Source organism: Pongo abelii, chromosome 18, assembly GCF_028885655.2.
Source record: "Pongo abelii isolate AG06213 chromosome 18, NHGRI_mPonAbe1-v2.0_pri, whole genome shotgun sequence".
Taxonomy (NCBI): domain Eukaryota; kingdom Metazoa; phylum Chordata; class Mammalia; order Primates; family Hominidae; genus Pongo; species Pongo abelii.
Window position 1 is genome coordinate 46,862,539 of NC_072003.2, and position 23,984 is coordinate 46,886,522.

A 23,984-nucleotide genomic window follows, 5' to 3' on the forward strand; every position below is an offset into this window, starting at 1 on the left:
GTACTTTTTTAAAAACATTATTACCCATTTTTTTCCTTCAAAATCACATGTGAAAAACGCATTGCCTATTTGGCAATATCTGCATACATCGTAATTCATCAGTTCTCATCCAAGGAGTTCACAGTATTCACACAAGTACCATAAAGATATATTTTGCTGCAGTCTTCCTTTCAGCATTATCCGAAATAGTAGATGTTCATTAGTAGGACATAGTTTGAATAAATTGGTTTTTAGCCATATAAAAAATGCTGTGCTACGTACAGTGAACAAGATAAAGTCCTATATACCGACATTTATGAATGTCCTAGATAAATGTAAAAAAAGATGCAGTGTATTGTTCCACTTTTTATAAAAGAACAATAATAATACCATACATATATCTGTGTAATGTATGTGTGCAAAAGTATCTGAAAAACATATATCAAATTGGTGTCAGTTACTTTCTCTAGGAGGTTTCTACTTTCTAAGATACATTTTTCAGTATTATTTTAAAAATTACTTTAGCTTATTATTTTTAAGTGATTTGCCTGATTTCAACTACAGTATATTTCAGTCAAATTTCCTTATCTTTATCTCTTCTTTCTTTTGATTGAAAGTAAATTACCTGCATAGAATTTGACCTTCACTCTTATCCCTTAAAATAGTTTCTTTCAAAGATTCGGAGCTATTTTGAATCAGTTATAAGAACTTTGAGTTATATCCTGATTTGTTCAGTCTGTTTGCCCTGATATTTTCAACTCCAACCTCTTGACTCCATATAAGGATAGAGAAATGGTTCTTTCATGTGAGTTAACTCTAAATGAAAAGAAATGTGATTCTCCATCTCTGTACATGGTATAAAAGTACTCTATTGTCACAGACTCAGGCATTGATCTGAGACAGACCGAGAAGTATAGGTTATAAGTCTTCCAAAGCACATTGTTTGAAATAAGTGTAATAAGTGTTCAGGGAGCCTTTTCAAGTGACAGCCATCCTTGCAGAGGTTTCAACAAAGCCTTAGAGTGAAGGTAAACAGTTTCCCAAGATTTTACACTGCTGTGTTTTTCAGTCTATAGTAGTTTTTCCTTTACTGCTTATTCAGCATTTTAAGCTAATTTAGGTCCTCTACAAATCTCATGTAATTCCCTTTCTTGAATTCAACTCTAACCTGATGCTTCTTTCTATTCATGGGAATGGGTATTTATTCTAAAAATAGCATTCTTTCTGTTTTTATATCTGCTACTCTGTATGTTCGATGCTTTCCATGAGAAATGACATACCATTTTTCCTTATACTGTGTTACCCAAAGTAAACATGTCAGGTGGCAGCATGTGACTTAGTATTTAACAGTCAACTGATTCATAAAGAAATTTGCTATGAAACCTTAATTATTCACCGTCCTGAAACTCATTCGGGAATTGTGGCATTATATTCTCATTGCGAATATTAATAGTGTCCCTGCCTGACTTACGATGTACATTTCACTCTTATGTGGGTCTCACAAGATCAGTTCTAACCGCTGGGACAATTTCAGTTGGGGAGCAATCTGGTATTTTTTTTTAATTAAGGAGTGATTTATTTAAGAAATTTCCTTCTGCTAAGGATAGGAACTAGATCTTGTATTACTTCCCGTCTGTCTTATAGTCTCTTTCATCAGAGATACTCAATAAATATTGGATTGTTTAACATATGGTATATAAGCAGAGTCAGGTGGTTTGATTTGAGCTAGTAATGTGGAATTTAGGAAAAGCAAAAAGAAAGCATGTCTCTGTACTCTTAGAGAAGTAAATGGCTCTTAATTTTGGTAAACATACTTGGCTTTGTGCCACATGATATTGGAATTAAGTATAAAAGAAGATTTAATTAAATCGTGTCCTTCAGGAAATGACCAAGTTAAACAGGGCCTTGTTTTTATGAAAGTCCAGTCATATATACAGAAGATATCAGGATGTAGCACTTTTCTCCACGGAGTTATTAATGGAATGGTGTAGTTAATCATATCAGAGTATAGGACAGGTTGCCTTACAATCGTACATCTCTTAGCAGTGTTTCCAGTAACGATCTAAGAGGAGACAAGTTTAAATAACATGTGATCATTGCACTCAAAAGATCACTCTAGTAAACCATCCTCCTTCTCTTCCTCCATCACTATAGCCACAAATATTATTCATTGAATATCCGTTATATGCTAAGCAATGAATAATAGAAGAAGAATAAAAATTCTTCACATATGTTATCTGATTTAATCCCTACAACAACTTTGAAGTAGGCACTAGAACCACCATTTTACAGCAAAGAAATTGAGATTTGGAGAGTGTACATGGGCTGTCTTTGTCAGTAAGTGGAAGAACTGGGATTTACACCCAGGTCTGCCTGACTCCAGTGTTCTTATTCTTCAGTCTTAAGTACTTTCTGCATGTTTTTGCTTCTGTGTACTATTGCCATTATCTCACAGAAACAGGCTTTAGTGTTTATTTCTAAAACTTTATGGCCTTTATGATCTCTCATACATGATTTCAATTTATGATCCATATTGTATTCAAGTTCACGTAGTAACTATGATGTGCCAGATGCCAGACTTTTTCTTTTTTTTTTTTTTTGGTCTTTTGTCTGCCAGGCCTCCAATCTAGGATCAGTACTGTTTAGCATTTTACAGTGTAAGGAACTTGAGTAGGTACAAGTTAACAGACCAAATAAATGAGATTTTGCACCTTTATTCATCACAAGACAGAGAAAATGGGATGATTCTAAGTTGGCCGCTTGTATACTACAGTAGATATATTGTGTTGGTGTAAAAGTAATTGTGGTTTTTGCCATTGAAAGTAGTGGCTGAAACCACAATTGCTTTTGCACTAACCTAATATTAAGATGCTATGAAAAGTTCAGAAAAGTCTAGAGCAGACTTTTCACTTCCTTGTAATATTCTAGGTTACCTCTGGCAAATACAGAGCCTCATTATGTTAACCACACAAAAAAAGCTTTCTGAAATATAAACCTGCCTGCCTGTTGCTGCATCAACATTGGTTTAGGAGGGAAAGCATAAGAATAATTCGAAATTATATTTTGTCATACTTTCAAGGTCAGTATTTGCAGAGGAAATAATATTTTCCTGAAGACTAAACCCTTCTTTGTAGGTCCAGGGCAGATGTCATTGTTCGAAGTTAACAGCCAGTCCAAAATGTGTGAGCTAGTGAATATGCAGTGAGCCCTTGGCGCTGTTTACTGGAACCAGCAAAGATAGAGACACTGGGATAAGGACAAATGGTAGACAGTTGCCACGTAACTCCTCTACGGAAAATCTTCCACCTCCCCTAAGGCAAAACCACCCCTGCCACTGAATTCAGCTCTCTGGATAACACCAGTTTGAGAGTTACAAGTGGAAAGCCTTGAATTTTATTCCTGTTTCTGCCAGTAACTTAAGTGACTATCTCAGGCAAATGAGTTCCCGTTTCTTATGTTCAGAGGAAGAGATCTAATGTTTGCTGAGGGCCCATTTTCTAGGTGCTTACCCTTTGGGTTATCTCAGATAGTCGTCAACAAAAACTCTGTAAGTTTACACACAAGCTGCTTGAAATTCTGCAAAATTAGATAACTTTCCCAAGGTCACGGGCCAAGAACCAGGATTTGGAACTAGTGTGAGTGATGCAGAGTTCATGCTCCCCAACCCCTCCCTCTTCCACCCCTCTTACCCTGGTCAGTAACAGTGGGGCTATCCCTGCTTTGGTGTCCTCATTGGATGTGGTGATTCTGGGTAAAAAATGTGAAGATGTTTTGCAAGGGCAAAGCTTCAGCATTATCACTGTGGTATTTGATAATTTGAGGTCTTCTCCCCATGACATTTGGAGAACAGCTCCATCTGGGGAGTGCTTTTTACACACCACAAATCTCAAGGTGCCGTAGGAGGAACCTCCCTCTTCTCCCAACACACACACACATACACACACACACACACACACACACACTCTCCCTCTCTCTCTCTCTCTGTCTGTTTCTGTCTCACTCACTCTTGTCTTCTGGTCCTAGGTTTGAAAGGCCGTATGCTCTCACAAGAGAAGTTCACCTTGGAGGAGGGGGCCCTTTCAGCCATGGTTGAGTCCCCTGTAGGCCCAGTGGAATGATCCCAAAGCATCTCATATGGAAACTCCATCTCAGAATCCCATTGGGATGATCTCTTGCCATCTAACATGGTGTCACCTTTCCGTCACCTGGTAGACACTCACGACACCTGTGGCAAACACCCTAAAATCCCTTCAGACCTATGCCCACAGCACTCATTCACCACAGTAATAAAGGCTTGGGAATGCTGTTTCTCCCCTAGGGATATCAGACAACTTCAGATAACTGTCATCCTGTCTGTGGGGCTTGTGATAGTGCCCCTCTGAAGAGTAAAAAGATACTTTTGTGTCTTCTATGTTTTTATTAGACTTCATCCTCAATAAATTATACTAAGGCCTCAACCCCTTTAAGTGAATGGGCCCCTTGCATATTTGTTATTAGCAGCAGCAAATAAATACTCAGTATGTTTCTTTACAAATTTTACCTTGAATTAGTCCCTGGAAGGTTTTTAGTTTGCTTAAAATTGGTGAGCAAATTATTCATTTATAGAGTCTTTGAATGTCAAATTTCCTATAAATTGTTGAACATGTAACTGATTCTGAGTTAGTCCTTTGTGTATTGTGGTTGTAGCACAATTTTAAAAGAAAGGGAAGAGATTTATAGAATGTATTCTTTTTTTACTGCCTTATGGTACAATAAGCACATCAGACTCATTCTTACTTGGCTTTTTGCTATTGTTTCTCTCCTTTAAATGTTAATTATGATTAAAGAGATTGATTGATTGGTCATGTTTTGATACCATATTCTTCTTGGATGCCAGCATTCACTAGGCTGAATGGACATAAGAAATAAAAACATTTGCCTTAATCATGGTACATCTTAACCAGAATTCCCTTGCACTGAGTATACTTTTATCTCAGGTTTAACTACTCTTAGTGTTTTTTTAAATTTTATTTATTTACATTACTCACTACTTCAATTGCTTTTAAGCCAATAGCACCGTGTCTCTTTTCTCTTTTTTCCAAGGTTAATCTTGCCAATGCAATTTCTTCAACTTTACTGCTATCAGGCACTCCAGTGAACAAAATTAACCTGCTCACGGGAATGGTATTCTGATCTGATAATGATTTGATTTGCTGTCTCATTATTGATTTGTGCTCCAGCTTTCCTGTTGAAATAGATCAAGTTCCTGACAGGCCCATTACTGTAAAGACCTCCAATCAACTGCTTTCTGCTGCAGGTCTGTCAGTCAAGCTTTACTTAGAGATAACCCCAGAGGATATATGTTATCAAGCCTTTTTCATCTCTGCTTTTCATACTGCTAGGGCATCCTCTGTAAGCAATTATGATCCAGACGTACCTTGTCCTCTGATGCCCAAAACTGTATCTGTGGATCACACATTCGAAGCTTAGAGAGAGCCATTGTTGTCACAGATAGCAGACTATAACATTGCTTGTACATTAAAGGAAAGAGGAAATAATTACAGCACCAAGTTCATTAGCACGGTTCTGATACTCATTCCGAGGTCTTTGCTTTTGACATTTGATATGAGGTAAGGAGGTAAGATGATGAAGCTCCCCAACCTCTATTCTATTGTGATTGGATCAGTGATAGAGTGAATCCACATCCTTCAGTCACCAAACAGATAGCTCAGTTTGCCTCATCAAATTGTACTCCTCTCCATATTAATATGAATCAAGCAAAAAAAGTCCCTTCTTGCAACTTTCCCATCGTCTGTCATTTGGTGTGTCAGCTCTGGCTTCCATAACAAAATGCCATAGATGGAATGGCTTAAACACAGAAATTTATTTTGTCACAATCTGCAGGCTGGAAAGGCCAAGGTCAGAGTCCCTCCCGATTTGGTTTCTGGTGAGGGCTCTCCAACTGGCTTGCAGATGGCTGCCTTCTGTGTCCTGTGTCCTCTGATGGAGAGAGAGAGCTCTCTGGTGTATCTTCTTATAAGGGTACTAATCCCAGCATAAGGGCCCCAACCTCATGACCTCATCTAAACCTAATTACCTCCCAAATACCCCATCTCCAGATACCATCACACTGGAGTTAGGGCTTCAACATATGAATTTGGAGGGGGAGAAAGAATTCAGTCCATAGCATATGGCTTAGTTAAATGCACAAAATCATCTAATCATTTTTTTTTTGTTTTTTTGTTTTTTTATTGTTATTATTATTACATTTTAAGTTTTAGGGTACATGTGCACAATGTGCAGGTTTGTTACATATGTATACATGTGCCATGTTGGTGTGCTGCACCCATTAACTCGTCATTTAGCATTAGGTATATCTCCTAATGCTATCCCTCCCCCCTCCCCCGACCCCACAACAGTCTCTGGAGTGTGATGTTCCCCTTCCTGTGTCCATGTGTTCTCATTGTTCAGTTCCCACCTATGAGTGAGAACATGCAGTGTTTGGTTTTTTGTCCTTGAGATAGTTTCCTGAGAATTATGGTTTCCAGTTTCATCCATGTCCCTACAAAGGACACAAACTCTTCATTTTTTATGGCTGCATAGTATTCCACAGTGTATATGTGCCACATTTTCTTAATCCAGTCTATCGTTGTTGCACATTTGGGTTGGTTCCAAGTCTTTGCTATTGTGAATAGTGTTGCAATAAACATACGTGTGCATGTGTCTTTATAGCAGCATGATTTATAATCCTTTGGGTATATACCCAGTAATGGGATGGCTGGGTCAAATGGTATTTCTAGTTCTAGATCCCTGAGGAATCGCCACACCGACTTCCACAATGGTTGAACTAGTTTACAGTCCCACCAACAGTGTAAAAGTGTTCCTATTTCTCCACATCCTCTCCAGCACCTGTTGTTTCCTGACTTTTTAATGATCGCCATTCTAACTGGTGTGAGATGGTATCTCATTGTGGATTTGATTTGCATTTCTCTGAACCCCAGTGATGATGAGCATTATTTCATCTGTTTTTCGGCTGCATAAATGTCTTCTTTTGAGAAGTGTCTGTTCATATCCTTCACCCACTTTTTGATGGGGTTGTTTGTTTTTTTCTTGTAAATTTGTTTGAGTTCATTGTAGATTCTGGATATTAGCCCTTTGTCAGATGAGTAGGTTGCGAAAATTTTCTCCCATTTTGTAGGTTGCCTGTTCACTCTGATGGTAGTTTCTTTTGCTGTGCAGAAGCTCTTTAGTTTAATGAGATCCCATTTGTCAATTTTGGCTTTTGTTACCGTTGCTTTTGGTGTTTTAGACATGAAGTCCTTGCCCATGCTTATGTCCTTAATGGTATTGCCTAGGTTTTCTTCTAGGGTTTTAATGGTTTTAGGTCTAACATGTAAGTCTTTAATCCATCTTGAATAAATTTTTGTATAAGGTGTAAGGAAGGGATCCAGTTTCAGCTTTCTCCATATGGCTAGCCAGTTTTCCCAGCACCATTTATTAAATAGGGAATCCTTTCCCCATTGCTTGTTTTTGTCAGGTTTGTCAAAGATCAGATGGTTGTAGATGTGTGGTATTATTTCTGAGGGCTCTGTTCTGTTCCATTGGTCTATGTCTCTGTTTTGGTACCAGTACCATGCTGTTTTGGTTACTGTAGCCTTGTAGTATAGTTTGAAGTCAGGTAGCGTGATGCCTCCAGCTTTGTTCTTTTGGCTTAGGATTGACTTGGCGATGCGGGCTCTTTTTTGGTTCCATATGAACTTTAAAGTAGTTTTTTCCAATTCTGTGAAGAAAGTCATTGGTAGCTTGATGGGGATGTCATTGAATCTATAAATTACCTTGGGCAGTATGGCCATTTTCACAATATTGATTCTTCCTACCCATGAGCATGGAATCTTCTTCCATTTGTTTGTATCCTCTTTTATTTCCTTGAGCAGTGGTTTGTAGTTCTCCTTGAAGAGGTCCTTCACATCCCTTGTAAGTTGGATTCCTAGATATTTTATTCTCTTTGAAGCCATTGTGAATGGGAGTTCACTCATGATTTGGCTCTCTGTTTGTCTGTTACTGGTGTATAAGAATGCTTGTGATTTTTGTACATTGATTTTGTATCCTGAGACTTTGCTGAAGTTGCTTATCAGCTTAAGGAGATTTTAGGCTGAGACGATGGGGTTTTCTAGATATACAATCATGTCATCTGCAAACAGGGACAATTTGTCTTCTTCTTTTCCTAATTGAATACCTTTTATTATTGCCTTCTCCTGCCTAATTGCCCTGGCCAGAACTTCCAACACTATATTGAATAGGAGTGGTGAGAGAGGGGATCCCTGTCTTGTGCCCGTTTTCAAAGGGAATGCTTCCAGTTTTTGTCCATTCAGTATGATATTGGCTGTGGGTTTGTCATAGATAGCTCTTATTATTTTGAGATACATCCCATCAATACCTAATTTATTGAGAGTTTTTAGCATGAAGGTTGTTGAATTTTGTCAAAGGCCTTTTCTGCATCTATTGAGATAATCATGAGGTTTTTGTCTTTGGTTCTGTTTATATGCTGGATTACATTTATTGATTTGCATATGTTGAACCAGCCTTGCATCCCAGGGATGAAGCCCACTTGATCATGGTGGATAACCTTTTTGATGTGCCGCTGGATTCGGTTTGCCAGTATTTTATTGAGGATTTTTGCATCAATGTTCATCAAGGATATTGGTCTAAAATTCTCTTTTTTTGTTGTGTCTCTGCCAGGCTTTGGTATCAGGATGATGTTGGCCTCATAAAATGAGTTAGGGAGGATTCCCTCTTTTTCTATTGATTGAAATAGTTTCAGAAGGAATGGTACCAGCTCCTCCTTGTACCTCTGGTAGAATTCGGCTGTGAATCCATCTGGTCCTGGACGTTTTTTGGTTGGTAAGCTATTGATTATTGCCACAATTTCAGAGCCTGTTATTGGTCTATTCAGAGATTCAGCTTCTTCCTGGTTTAGTCTTGGGAGAGTCTATGTGTGGAGGAATTTATCCATTTCTTATTGATTTTCTAGTTTATTTGCATAGAGGTGTTTGTAGTATTCTCTGATGGTAGTTTGTATTTCTGTTGGATCGGTGATGATATCCCCTTTGTCATTTTTTATTGCATCTATTTGATTCTTCTCTCTTTTCTTCTTTATTAGTCTTACTAGCGGTCTATCAATTTTGTTGATCTTTTCAAAAAACCAGCTCCTGGATTCATTAATTTTTTGAAGGGTTTTTTGTGTCTCTATTTCCTTCAGTTCTGCACTGGTTTTAGTTATTTCTTGCCTTCTGCTAGCTTTTGAATGTGTTTGCTCTTGCTTTTCTAGTTCTTTTAATTGTGATGTTAGGGTGTCAATTTTGGATCTTTTCTGCTTTCTCTTGTGGGCATTTAGTGCTATAAATTTCCCTCTACACACTGCTTTGAATGTGTCCCAGAGATTCTGGTATGTTGTGTCTTTGTTCTCGTTGGTTTCAAAGAACATCTTTATTTCTGCCTTCATTTTGTTATGTACCCAGTAGTCATTCAGGAGCAGGTTGTTCAGTTTCCATGTAGTTGTGTGGTTTTGAGTGAGTTTCTTAGTCCTGAGTTCTAGTTTGGTTGCACTGTGGTCTGAGAAACAGTTTGTTATAATTTCTGTTGTTTTACATTTGCTGAGGCGTGCTTTACTTCCAACTGTGTGGTCAATTTTGGAATAGGTGTGGTGTGGTGCTGAATAAAATGTATATTCTCTTGATTTGGGGTGGAGAGTTCTGTAGATGTCTATTAGGTCTGCTTGGTGCAGAGCTGAGTTCAATTCCTGGGTATCCTTGTTAACTTTCTGTCTCGTTGATCTGTCTAATGTTGACAGTGGGGTGTTAAAGTCTCCCATTATTATTGTGTGGGTGTCTAAGTCTCTTTGTAGGTCACTAAGGACTTGCTTTATGAATCTGGGTGCTTCTGTATTGGGTGCATATATATTTAGGATAGGTAGCTCTTCTTGTTGAATTGATCCCTTTACCATTATGTAATGGCGTTCTTTGTCTCTTTTGATCTTTGTTGGTTTAAAGTCTGTTTTATCCGAGACTAGGATTGCAACCCCTGCCTTTTTTTGTTTTCCATTTGCTTGGTAGATCTTCCTCCATCCCTTTATTTTGAGCCTATGTGTGTCTCTGCCTGTGAGATGGGTTTCCTGAATACAGCACACTGATGGGTCTTGACTCTTTATCCAATTTGCCAGTCTGTGTCTTTTAACTGGAGCATTTAGCCCATTTACATTTAAAGTTAATATTGTTATGTGTGTATTTGGTCCTGTCATTATGATGTTAGCTGGTTATTTTGCTCGTTAGTTGATGCAGTTTCTTCCTAGCCTTGATGGTCTTTTACATTTTGGCATGTTTTTGCAGTGGCTGGTACCAGTTGTTCCTTTCCATGTTTAGCGCTTCCTTCAGGAGCTCTTTTAGGGCAGGCCTGGTGGTGACAAAATCTCTCAGCATTTGCTTGTCTGTAAAGGATTTTATTTCTCCTTCACTTATGAAGCTTAATTTGGCTGGATATGAAATTCTGGGTTGAAAATTCTTTTCTTTAAGAATGTTGAATATTGGCCCCCACTCTCTTTTGGCTTGTAGAGTTTCTGCCGAGAGATCCGCTGTTAGTCTGATGGCCTTCCCTTTGTGGGTAACCCGACCTTTGTCTCTGGCTGCCCTTAACATTTTTTCCTTCATTTCAACTTTGGTGAATCTGACAATTATGTGTCTTGGAGTTGCTCTTCTCGAGCAGTAGCTTTGTGGCGTTCTCTGTATTTCCTGAATCTGAATGTTGGCCTGCCTTGCTAGATTAGGGAAGTTCTCCTGGATAATATCCTGCAGAGTGTTTTCCAACTTGGTTCCATTCTCCCCGTCACTTTCAGGTACACCAATCAGACATAGATTTGGTCTTTTCACATAGTCCCATATTTCTCGGAGGCTTTGTTCGTTTCTTTGTATTCTTTTTTCTCTGAACTTCCCTTCTCGCTTCATTTCATTCATTTCATCTTCCATCAGTGATACCCTTTCTTCCAGTTGATCGCATTGGCTCCTGAGGCTTCTGCATTCTTCACATAGTTCTCGAGCCTTGGCTTTCAGCTCCATCAGCTCCTTTAAGGACTTCTCTGTGTTGGTTATTCTAGTTATCCATTTGTCTAATTTTTTTTCACAGTTTTTAACTTCTTTGCCGTTGGTTTGAATTTCCTCCTGTAGCTCAGAGTAGTTTGATCATCTGAAGCCTTCTTCTCTCAGCTCGTCAAAGTCATTCTCCGTCCAGCTTTGTTTCGTTGGTGGTGAGGAGCTGCATTCCTTTGGAGGAGGAGAGGTGCTCTGCTTTTTAGTTTCCAGTTTTTCTGCTCTGTTTTTTCCCCATCTTTGTGGTTTTATCTACTTTTGGTCTTTGATGATGGTGATGTACAGAAGAGTTTTTGGTGTGGATGTCCTTTCTGTTTGTTAGTTTTCCTTCTAACAGACAGGACCCTCAGCTGCACGTCTGTTGGAGTTTGCTAGAGGTCCACTCCAGACCCTGTTTGCCTGGGTATCAGTAGCGGTAGCTGCAGAACAGCGGAGGCTGTAGAACAGCAGATCTTGGTGAACTGCAAATGCTGCTGCCTGATCGTTCCTCTGGAAGTTTTGTCTCAGAGGAGTACCCGGCCGTGGGAGGTGTCAGTCTGCCCCTAATGGGGGGTGCCTCCCAGTTAGGCTGCTCAGGGGTCAAGGACCCACTTGAGGAGGCAGTCTGCCTGTTCTCAGATCTCCACCTGCATGCTGGGAGAACCACTACTCTCTTCAAAGCTGTCAGACAGGGACATTTAAGTCTGCAGAGGTTACTGCTGTCTTTTTATTTGTCTGTGCCCTGCCCCCAGAGGTGGAGCTTACAGAGGCAGGCAGGCCTCCTTGAGCTGTGGTGGGCTCCACCCAGTTGGAGCTTCCCGGCTGCTTTGTTTACCTAATCAAGCCTGGGCAATGGCAGGCACTCCTCTCCCAGGCTCGCTGCCACCTTGCAGTTTGATCTCAGACTGCTGTGCTAGCAATCAGCGAGACTCCGTGGGCATAGGACCCTCCGAGCCAGGTGTGAGATATAATCTGGTGTGCCGTTTTTTAAGCCCGTTGGAAAAGCGCAGTATTAGGGTGGGAGTGACCCGATTTTCCAGGTGCTGTCTGTCACCCCTTTCTTTGACTAGGCAAGGGAACTCCCTGACCCCTTGCACTTCTCGAGTGAGGCAATGCCTCGCCCTGCTTCGGCTCGTGCACAGTGCACTGCACCCACTGTCCTGCACCCACTGTCTGGCACTCCCTAGGGAGATGAACCCGGTACCTCAGATGGAAATGCAGAAATCACCCGTCTTCTGCATCGCTCACGCTGGGAGCTGTAGACTGAAGCTGTTCCTATTCGGCCATCTTGGCTCCAACTCCAATCATTTGTTTAACAGCAAACTTAGCAGATCCTTGTATTATCTTGAAATCTTAAAATGATTATTTAAAAAAAATTTTTTTTTTCAAACGATCAGTTCTATTCTTTATGGCTTTTTTTTTTTCCAGAAAATTTCAGCTGGTCAGGTGCAGTGGCTCATACCTGTAATCCCAGCACTTTGAGGGGCCAAGGTGGATGAATCACTTGAGCCCAGGAGTTTGAGACCAGTTGGGCAACATGGCAAAACCCCTTCTCTACAAAAAAATTAAAAATTAGCTGGGTGTAGCAGTGCCTGCCTGTAGTCCCAGTTACTTGGGAGGCTGAGGTGGGAGGATTGCTTGAGTCTAGGAGGTGGACACTGCAGTAAGCCAAGATCACACAGCTGCACTCCACCCTGGGCGACAAGTAAGACCATGTCTCAAGAAAGAAAAAAAGAAAATTTCAGGTGTTCTGGTTTACCACTGCTGTCAGATTTCCATGTACTTTATTTCTTATTATACTTCTTAATTGGGGCATATCGGAAAGAAACATGCCAATATACACACTGTATCCTTACTAACCTCCAAACAAGAGTGTTTTTAGGCCGGGCGCGGTGGCTCACGCCTATAATCCCAGCACTCTGGGAGGCCAAGGTAGGCGGATCACGAGGTCAGGAGATCAAGCCCATCCTGGCTAACACAGTGAAACCCCGTCTCTACTAAAAAATACAAAAAATTAGCTGGGCGTAGTGGTGGGTGCCTGTAGTCCCAGCTACTCGGGAAGCTGAGGCAGGAGAATGGCGTGAGCCTGGGAGGCAGAGCTTGCAGTGAGCCAAGTTCATGCCATTACACTCCGGCGCTCCAGCCTGGGCAACAGAGCGAGACTCCGCCTCAAAAAAAAAAAAAAAAAAAAGTGTTTTTAAAAGGATAAGCTTATTCCCAGAACTGTCTGAAGAATACTAACATTCCCTTTTGCACTTTTCCAGCAGTCCCAAAGAATTCATTGTCCTCAAGTCAAACCTGGATATATATGAAGGTTGATTTGATCAGTTGTGTGTATCTACCACTTTCTCATTTGCTTATTGGCGAGCAGAGCATCTCTGGCTCTTACACAGACTGAATGTATAAGGCTCTGGGCCATCCATAACCTTCATTATTTTGACCTTCCACATTTTCTTCCTTCCTTCCTTCCTTCCTTCCTCCTTCCTTCCGTCCATCTTTTCCTTTCCCTATTTTGTGTTTAAATGCTTTTGTACTGGCCAGGCACAGTGGCTTATGCCTGTAATCCCAGCACTTTGGGAGGCCGAGGTGGGCGGATCACGAGGTTAGGAGTTCAAGACCGGCCTGTCCAACATGGTGAAACCTCGTCTGTACTAAAAATACAAAAATTAGCCGGGCGTGGTGGCGCATGCCTGTAATCCCAGCTACTCAGGAGATTTAGGCAGGAGAATCACTTTAACCTGGGAGCCGGAGGTTGCGGTGAGCCAAGATCACGCCATTGCACTCCAGCGTGGGTGACAGGGCGAGACTCCTCCTCAAAAAAAAAATGCTTTTGTACTAAAATGATCAAATCAGATTTTATGGCCTTGTCATTGGGAATGAGGGATAATTAGCCTGATTTTCCTATGTCCTCTTTTATTAGTAGTCCTACAAATGGATAAAATGTCTTTGATATTCTTAACTGTGTTACTCCTTGGTAATTTACTTTCTGTAGATTTCTGACAGCTATTAATAGTTTTATAGTTTATGTCTAAGGCTGTTTTGCTGTTTTTATTTGAAGAATTCCAAGGTATAAAAAGATTAGTTTGACCAACAATTTTAATGAATAAATGTGGTTTTTTTTCTTTTTCTTTTTTTTTTTGAGACAGTCTCACTCTGTTGCCCAGGCTGGAGTGCAGTGGCGTGATCTCGGCTCACTGCAAGGTCTGCCTCCTGGGTTCACACCATTCTCCTGCTTCAGCCTCCTGAGTAGCTGGGACTACAGGCGCCTGCCACCACACCTGGCTGATTTTTTGTATTTTTAGTGGAGACAGGGTTTCACTGTGTTCGCCAGGATGGTCTCAATCTCCTGACCTCGTGATCCGCCGCCTCAGCCTCTCAGAGTGCTGGGATTACCGGCATGAGCCACCGTACCCGGCCAATAAATGTATTTTAATAATATGACAGATTGTATTTATTTGTGCTTGAATGAGTGAAAAACCTTCTTTCTTTGATGATTTTTGAGAACAATGTTGTGAATAATTTGCTCACAAAACTGCTGAGATTTTGTAAATAGAAGGAAGTCTAAGGGAAAACATTAAGGTCTCCAGCTATCTTTGTGCGTGATACTAAGGATTTCAAAACATAAATGTGATAAACTATGTTTAGTTTTAATAACTCAAGTTAGTGGCAGACTTTAAAAAGTAAGCCTTTTAAAAATAAAAATGTTATTTATTTTAGAAGATACTTCCTGAAGTTAATTGACTGTGACACTTGCTTAAGTAACTCCAAGACTTGAATTAAAAATTTGCATTACCTTCCTCTAAACTGAGTTTAAGAAGTCACATAACAATAATTTACTAACATTTTTATGACTCATTAACATTTCAGAGCCTTTTTATAGACATTATTTGTTCCTCAAAATAATTTCATAAAGTAAGTTCAATGAGCAATAGTATTCCCTTGAAAAATAATCTGCCAATGGGGCACAGTTGATAAGTGACAGAATTGGTATTTAAGTCTGTCTTTGCTTTTCATTATGAAAAATTTTAAGTGTATAATGACTTATTTGGTACATTCCCATATACTCATTATTTAGTGGGTATAAGCAGTGCTTAGCTATTTGTATTTGCTATATTTGCTTTATCTTTTATTTTGCTATAGTATATTATGAAGCAAATCCCAGACATTTAACTTTTACCTGTGAGTATTTTAGTGAGTATATAGCTCTAAAAAAGGACATTATCTCAATAATCCCAATACCATTATCATACCCACAAAAATTAGCAGTAATTTTTTTTAATATCACCAGATACTCAATTCTTATTTAAATTTCTCTGGGTTATCCCCAAAATGACTTTTTACAGTTGGTCTGTTTTTGAATCATGACATAAAACAAGACTCATGGTATTAGTGGTTATGTCTCTTAAATCACTTCATCTACAACAGGAACTCCCACTTTCCTTTTCATTCCATTGACTTATTGAGGAGACCAACAGGCAGGTCTTTCGATTTTTAATTCAGTATTCCTTCTGTTATTCTAAGCTGCCTCAAATGTAAGTTTTAAATCTAAGTAAAGAAATGAATAAAATAAATAGAAGACAATTCTATGCCTGGTCTATAAAATAAAAATATAACTTTTTATTTTAAAGAAGAGGCCCACTGAGTAGTTTATTGTAACTAAAATGTTGCTATAATAGCTAATTTCATAAGCAGCTTAGCATCAAAGCATCCAAAAGAACTATGTTCTTGTTACTTTTATGCTTGTGTAACATTTTTGCTAAATACAGTCAATAAGAATGAGGACCATGTAGAGAAAGCCTAGTCTTTGCCAGTAACATAGGTGTAGTCCAGTTTTTCTTTTCGACTGACAAGAGAAATATAAATAGTAAATCTTAATTCTGTTACATGTTCTGTTTGTTGTATATAACAGGAAGCTTTCAGGCATTTGTTGTTTGTAAATACTTCATCTTTATTGCTCTTACCAATGAGCAGCTATTAAATATTCATTCCATAGTATCAACAACAATAGTTTTGATTTCTAAAAATTAGTATGTTTCATCCTTGTGTATCTCTCATGCCCTTATAATCCATCTCAGTGTTACCCTAGACTAAACTCCCAACTTCCAGAAATGGCAACAACAAACAATAGGGGAGAAGGTAGGAAGAGCTGAGAGTTGTCTGAGCTCAGGGCAATGGAGATTAGAACTGTCATAGAACTTGATACATGTTACCCTGTGGCTTATGGCCTGGCCCATCAGGCCTGGTTGACACCCTCTCTGGATCAACTGGTAAGGCTTAGCATTTTTTCTTACTGTTCTCTACATTGAGAGACATTAGTCATCCCATGAGGATGCATCACTTGTTTTGCAAACCAGCGTTGGCAGAAAGAAGGACTTCAATCTTTTGAATACATCTACCCTAACATTTTCATCTCTGTACCTGCAATATCCTTGTAGGTTGCCTTTCAAGGAAGTGTATCAAGAGAAAGAGAAGGCATGGGGGAGAAAGGCAGCATGGGTGAATAAAGATGCATTCTTTCCAGATGCTCAGTTGCACTGCCTCTCTTTGTGCAGGGTTCACTGAAGGATTTAAGGATGAAGCATAGGAATCTGCTGTGTAAACTAATTCCCTGGCTTTTCCTAATGGTGTGTAAATTTCTCATTCCCTAAGGCACAGTATTATTTCCAGAGTTTTCTTTGGTTTTCATAACTAGTTTATCTGAATTCTGTCCTCAGAATATAGTAAATGAAAGAAATGAGATGAATCTACAAAAATGCTTTTTAAAACCTCCTCAAAAAATTATTTACACATAAAATAATTAAATATTTTGGCTCTTCTGCAACCTATTGGTTAAAGTACATCTTTAATGTACAACTATAACTAAGTTATAACTAATTGTGTCCTTAGATTTCAAAGACAGGTACTTGTCTGTCTCCTCTCACCCCAAAGGAATGACTACAAAGTAAAGGAAATTGGTTTAAAACAAAAAGCTTGAGATTTCAGAGAAAGGAACATTTACATAATAGCATATCTCAGCCTATTTCTTGAAATGCATTGTTTCTCTCTAGCTCTCTTTCCTTTTTTTTTTTTTTTTTTGGCATGTATCTAGTGTTAAGAAAATACAGTGTGGCAGCTGTTTATGTACAGAGTAATACCACAATGGATGGGTAAAGTCTCACTTGCTAAGAACCTAAGTACTTACCTATTTTAATGTTGTACAAGCTCACCACCTGTGCAAGGGCAGGCCTCATTTTTAAGAGTCTGATCATGTCACATAATCTTGATGAAAGTAATTGTATCAACGGTTCAGGAAACTCAAATGGCCTCTTCTTCATTCTCCTTTGAATGGGTCAGTGCTATTAAGGGCATTACTGAGAGAAGCAGAAGGTGATTTTATTTCAAGAGTTATTGATTCATGCTTCCCCTGTTTTGCTTCAGGTGGATCATCCATGCCATGGAGTATGAACTTCAGATCCGTGGCGGAGACAAGCCAGCCTTAGACTTGTATCAGCTATCACCTAGTGAAGTTAAACAGCTTCTGCTGGATATTCTGCAACCTCAACAGAATGGAAGGTAATGAGGGCCCCTTGTTACCTACATGATACTCTGGATTTACAATAACATCATAATTTTTAGCTTGATATATCTATGAAATTGATAAGATATTGATAAGAAATAAAATTCAACAGAGTATCAGAGGCCACCCCACTAGATGGAAAGGGTAAACAGAAAGACCAATCAAAATGTCTCTTCAATTATTATTTTGCATTGATTTGAATTTATGCTTTTTTTCCAGTATAGTTTACAAGCATTTCTTCATTTTTATTATTCTGTGCAAAATGTAACACCTCATACCACTTTCTGAAGTCAGTTTCCTTTCTGAACCTTTGTGGCACTCACCATCTCCTCCCAGCATTTTGGCAGATAGGATTGGGTTTGGTAACATTTAAATATGTTGCCTGTGACTTTGTCTCCCTAAATAGACTTCAGTGCTAAACCCTTTCCTAGACTTGTGCTAAGCTTACACTAAGAACAAAACAAATACTTGTGGATCGTGTTGACTTGAAGAATTTTTTATTACAGAAATAGCTTTAATGTAAGTATTTAGGAAAGTATTTATTGAGTACTTTTGTGCCTGGCATTTACCAAAGTGGTATAGTTATATGCCTAGAAAAATCTGCCTAGGCCTTTTACAAAAGCTGTCTTCCACAAAAGTAAATTTGAATAAATGGAAAGGCATCCTTGTTCTTAAATAGGAACATTCATGTTATAAAGATGTCAGTTGTAAATATAATTTAATTCCAATAACATTTCAACTAGCTGTTTTTATGAGGTTAAGACAAGTTAATACAAAACTTCACATGGAAAAACAAACATATCAGAAAAACATAAAAGAAGGACTTGCCCTGCTAGACATTAAAACATACTATAAAGCCTCTGTAATTAAAACAGTGTGATATTGGTGCACAACAGACAAATAGAAGAGTTGAACAGAATAGAAAGTCCAGAAATAGACCTCCAAGTATATATGGAAATTTAATGTGTGACAAAGGCCAAGGATGGACTTTTTAAATAGTGATGAGACAACTGGATAGCCATTTGCAAAAAGATATAATCACACCTGTAGTTTATACCACACATAAGAATACACTCCAAATAGATTAGAAATCTAAATGTAAAAATGAAATAATAGAAAACAAGAAGACATGGTTAAATTCCTTTTTACCCCTAGTGTGGGAAAGACCTTCTAATAATGGCTCAACCCAAGGACAACAAAATAAAAAGTTAATAAGACTATATGAAAATTAAAAACAACACTTTGTATGGCAAAAAGTAGACAACCAATGTCAAAAGATAACTGAGAAACTGCAACAAAACATATGCCACAAAGAGCTTATAACCAAGAATTCTTAAAAATTGAGGGACAGACAACCAAAATCCCAAAGGAAAATGGAAAGAAACATTCTTACATACCCATGAGTCTATGCTAATATAAATAGACAAATGGGAGTGAAGAGACCTTTCTTATAATAGAGTTCCAATTATAAATGTAGATAGGATGACAAAAATAGACAAATACAATAGTTATCATTGTTGCCGGCAAAAACTGTCATTGCATGGAAGTATGATGAAAAATGGAGAGTTTCATCATTCCAATGTGTTTCCACTCAAGATGCTTAAATTGTAAAGGAAAAAATAGTGATTTTACAGTGGAGAAACCCAGCTGACTCTACCTTAACCAAAAGATTAAGATGAACATCGCCAGTAATAAGACACATCAACATCATGTATCCCCTGATATGATGCATTGAAAAGGGCATGATGGGCCGGGCATGGTGGCTCAAGCTTGTGATCCTAGCACTTTGGGAGGCTGGAGCAGGAGGGTCCTTTAAGCCCACGAGTTTGAGACTAGCCTGGGCAACATTCTGAGACCCCATCTCTATAAAAATAAGTAAATAAATAAGAAAAGTGCACAACATCACTTCTAGATACTCTTGCCAAAAATGCATTAATCTCAATCTATTCATCAGGAAACATCAGACCAACCCAAATTGAGGTACATCTTACAAAATAACTGACATTTCTAAAGTGTCAAAGTTATGAAAGATAAAGGACAACCAAGAAACTGCTAGAGGAGCCTCAGGAGACATGGAAACTAAACACCAATTGTGGATTGGATTCTGGATCAAAACAAGAATATTAGTGGTAAAATTGACAAAATTTGAATTAGATCCATAGATTAATTAATAGTATTGTGTCATTGTTTACTCCCTAGTTTTCTACTATGGTTGTGTAAGATAACAAGAGTAGAGGAAGGCCAGGCACGATGGCTCACACCTGTGATCCCAACAATTTGGGAGGCTGAAGCAGGCAGATTGCTTGAGCCCAGGAGTTTGAGACCAGGCTGGGCAACATGGCAAGACCCCATCTCTACAAAAAACACAAAAATTAGCTGGGTATGGCGGCACATGCCTGTAGTTCCAGCTACTCAGGAGGCCGATGTGGGAGGATCACCTGAACCCAGTAAGTTGAGGCTGCAGAGTCGAGATCGCACCACTGCACTCCAGCCTCAGTGATAGAGGGAGACCCTGTCCCAAAAAAAAAAAAAAAAAAAAAAAGGAAAAGGGAAGTTACGTAAAGAGTATACAGGAACTTTATGGTTTATATTCATGACTTTTCTGTAAGTCTGAAATTTTTCAAAATGAAAAGACAAAAAATAAAGGATCTTTCAAAATAATTTTCTACCTCCATTATGAGTATTCTCACGTCTCTACTTTTTCTGTTGTCCCACCAAATATCTCCTTTTTAAAGTATTAATCATAACTTCATATAACTCCAAAAACATATTTTTTAATTGCCAAACAAAGGGAATGAGGGGAAAATAAAATGCAGGCAGTGGGGTATCCAGTTATCTAAAGTAAAACATCACCAAGGAACCCTTAGACGTTTGAGCTTTGTCACTTTGGTGAAACACTAAACCCAGCAATGCAAGCCTGTGCCTATTAAAAGAAATTTTATGTATCCAAAAATAGATGCCCCTCTTACCTATGTAGTGATAAATTTTCATTGGTCCTCTTTCTCCAGAGCAAAAATGTCTTTTTCTGTTTACTGTATCCTACATAGCTATTGTCATACCTAGAAATAGTGTTGGTCATGACATATTTCCCTTGTAATTGAGTATACATTTCACTCTGCTGTCTTTTAAAATACTAAGTGTAAAAAACGTGTATCTGGGCTGTGTGCCGTGGTTCATGCCTATAATCCCAGCACTTTGGGAGGCCAAGGCAGGAGGATTACTTGAGGCCAGGAGCTCAAGACCAGCCTGGACAACATAGCCAGACCCCATCTCAACAAAAAATTTAAAAATTAACCAGACATGGTGGTGCATGCCTGTAATCTTAGCCACCGGAAAGGCTGAGGTGGGAGGATCGCTTGAGCCCAGGAGTTAGAGGTTGCAGTGAGCTATGATCGAGCCATGGCACTCCACCTGGGTGACACAGCAAGACCTTGTCAAATAAATAAATAAATAAATAAATGTATCCATCCTTTCTTCAGCTTTTGCAAGAATATTTTTAGCAGTTTGTGAATGATGTATTATATCTTTAAGATTTAATACTTAAATGCTTAATCCATGAAAATAAAAGATCTAAAATTTTGGTGTATCACTACATTCTGTTATTATAATGTAAGATTTTATATCTTTTTTTAGCAAGAGAACTTTAGCTATGTTTAAATAGCAAACTTCTATAAGGTTTAAAATAAGGTAATTTTATTCTATATAAAATGCTTTTTTGAACATCATTTATTCATTCACTTTTTAAGTGTTTACTAAGCACCTTTCTGGGAGAGGTGTATAGGAGTGATCAAATTATGTGATTTCCATGCATTCATGGAGCTTACATTTTATTATATGTGAAAACAACATCAAGTTATTATGAAATTCACAGCTGCTGCGTTTTTAAAGAGAGCTGCTTTGTATTCTTGAAAATCATTTGAGCATGTAGTAAGCAATTCATAGCTTACTTACAGAATAACATTTTGTCTGTTAAATTTTTTAGAATCTTGGAGACTTCCTCCTGTCCTGCCAGCCCTGTTTTCATTATGAAATATTTACTAGCCTTTGTAACACACGGAGATATGCATCATTGATGGGCTTTGGCTTTTATTGCTTACCCTATCGGAACAATTAGTTCATATTGAAAGCCCTGCTGTCTACCAGAACAAGCTTGTTCTTCAACTCTGAGACATTTGCCTTTTGTTACAGATGTTGGCTGAACAGGCGTCAGATCGATGGGTCTTTGAATAGAACTCCCACCGGGTTCTATGACCGAGTGTGGCAGATTCTGGAACGCACGCCCAATGGGATCATTGTTGCTGGGAAGCATTTGCCTCAGGTAAAGCCCCACCATGTTCACATAAAGAAAGGAGACTTCGCAAAGGATAGTGAATCCTTTCCTCTTGCACTGCAAATAACTTTTCTCCTTTTCAGCGTTCTAAGAGTATTTTCAAAGAAGGAATGAAATACTAGAAAATAAGACGTCTAATCAATTGGACTGAAAATTTTTTTCCCCAATCTGAGTTACTTTTATTTTTCAAGTTTGGTGTCCCTGTAGGCAGAAAAGGCTCACTTCACCAAATGGATATATTGCTGGAAGTCATATTTAATAAAAAAAAATTGTTGGTATTGTCATATTTTAGATATTTTGAGGATATTCCCTTTTTAAAAACCACGTAGCCAAACTTCTTGCTGAGCAAGCTGTCATTCCTTTGTTTACTTACCAGCTTAGAGTTTCCTATATTGGCTTTACTTTAAGCGTGGGTACCCCTTCATTCACTACCCCAAGTGGTGGTGGGTCAGTGCTGGGGGGCCTCACAAACAGTAAAGCATGCGTTGGAAAGACAGAACCAGAGCAGACCCAAGAAACAACGGGGCCTAGTAGTGCTGTGGATGAGGAAGTCACCACTTAGGAATTGTGTTGAATGTGAAAAATGCAGTAACTTTTTAGGTCATTGGACCGACAATCACTTACTTCACTCCAGGTGTACCTTACCTGTGGTCCAAGTGAGTTAGTGCCCTCTCCTTCTGATGGTTTCCCATGTGATATACACTGGCCTGCTTCTTTGATGTGATTATTTAATCCTGGCATCTAAGTCATTCTACTTATACACAAAAGAGAAGGATTAGCCTTTTGGAAATAGAGTACTGTAATTGTTTTTAGTGTTGAATCTCAACCAAATAAATTTTGATGTAGCTCTTTATACAAATAAAGTATTCTCAAAGGCACAGACCCACACTCATTTTGCTTGTATCTACCTAAGAGTGTCTCTATGAGGACCCATAGGAAATTGGTAGTATTCTTTTCTTAGTCTTTGGTAAAAGGAACTGTGTGACTGGGAGGATGGTGTGGGCTCTTCCCTGGAACCCTTTTAAACCTTTCAAAGTCTGAATGCTGTGAATATATTACTTATTCAAAAAAATGCATAAAAACTTTTAAAAAGTATTTATACTGTTCACAGACTGCAAGTAGTTTTATTTGACTGTCAGTGCAGGGCCCAGCCCTCTCCTGGGTGCCCTATGATTACTGTTCAGGAGCAGCACCATCTCTTGAGAGCAGAGAGCAGCGCCTCATTGCTGGAGTTCAAACCCTCTGGCAAGGCCTCCTGTCTGCCTACCTGGGCAGTGCACACTCACAACCACTTGTTAGCTTCTTTCTCAGCCCCCACTAATACTTAACCAGATTTTCATTTAATTGTCTGGCAGCCTGGGCCACTTAACATGTAGTATCCTTGCTTTGCTAATATCCTCTCTTTGCTAAAAATAACAATAATGACAATAAATACATGTTAAATATTTTTATGCACCAAGCACTTTTCTAAGTGCTCATTTAATCCGTTAGACAATTTTTTGAGGCAGATGCTTTGTTATTAGTATTCCAGTTTGACAGAAGAGGACACTGAAACACAGATAAATGATTTCCTCAAGGTCACACATCTAGTAAGTAGCTGCCCCAGGGTGTGACCCCTGGCAGTGTAGCTGCTGAGCCTTTTCTCTTAACTTCTCTGCTACACTACTTACCCTAAGTCCTTTCAGAAGAGTGGGAAATAAGGTAAGCTTGGTATCTCTTCTGTAGTTGCACAGTAGCTAGGTTGACTTTTTTAATGAGATATATTAAGAAAAAATTAATGTGAAACCAAGAAAGGGTCTTCCTTTCCTTCTGTAACCCCATTAAGCCCGTTGCTAGAGATCTAGCCAATTATAACTGTGTTTAGCAATGAGGCTTTATTTTCCCCAAATTAGGTCCTACCTGTAAACATTAATAATATGTTGGATTATATTGACTATGAAATACAGTAGTTAGTTGTATTGAATATCTATTGAATATAGGACTAAGGCATTATTATACAGGCTGAACAACTTTGCTGTCACTT

The 23,984-nt window shown here is 38.7% G+C and overlaps 1 protein-coding gene across 11 annotated transcripts in view; it reads left to right on the plus strand.

Annotated features, from left to right (window-relative positions):
- The window catches only part of PHKB (phosphorylase kinase regulatory subunit beta), a 238,738-nt gene that overhangs the window by 209,823 nt on the left and 4,931 nt on the right, over positions 1–23,984 (plus strand). For all 11 annotated transcript variants that reach the window (XM_054533204.2, XM_054533198.2, XM_024233087.3 and 8 more), the window contains 2 exon segments: positions 17,493–17,627; positions 21,820–21,949. In XM_054533204.2, the coding sequence (XP_054389179.1) occupies positions 17,493–17,627; positions 21,820–21,949 (265 nt within the window).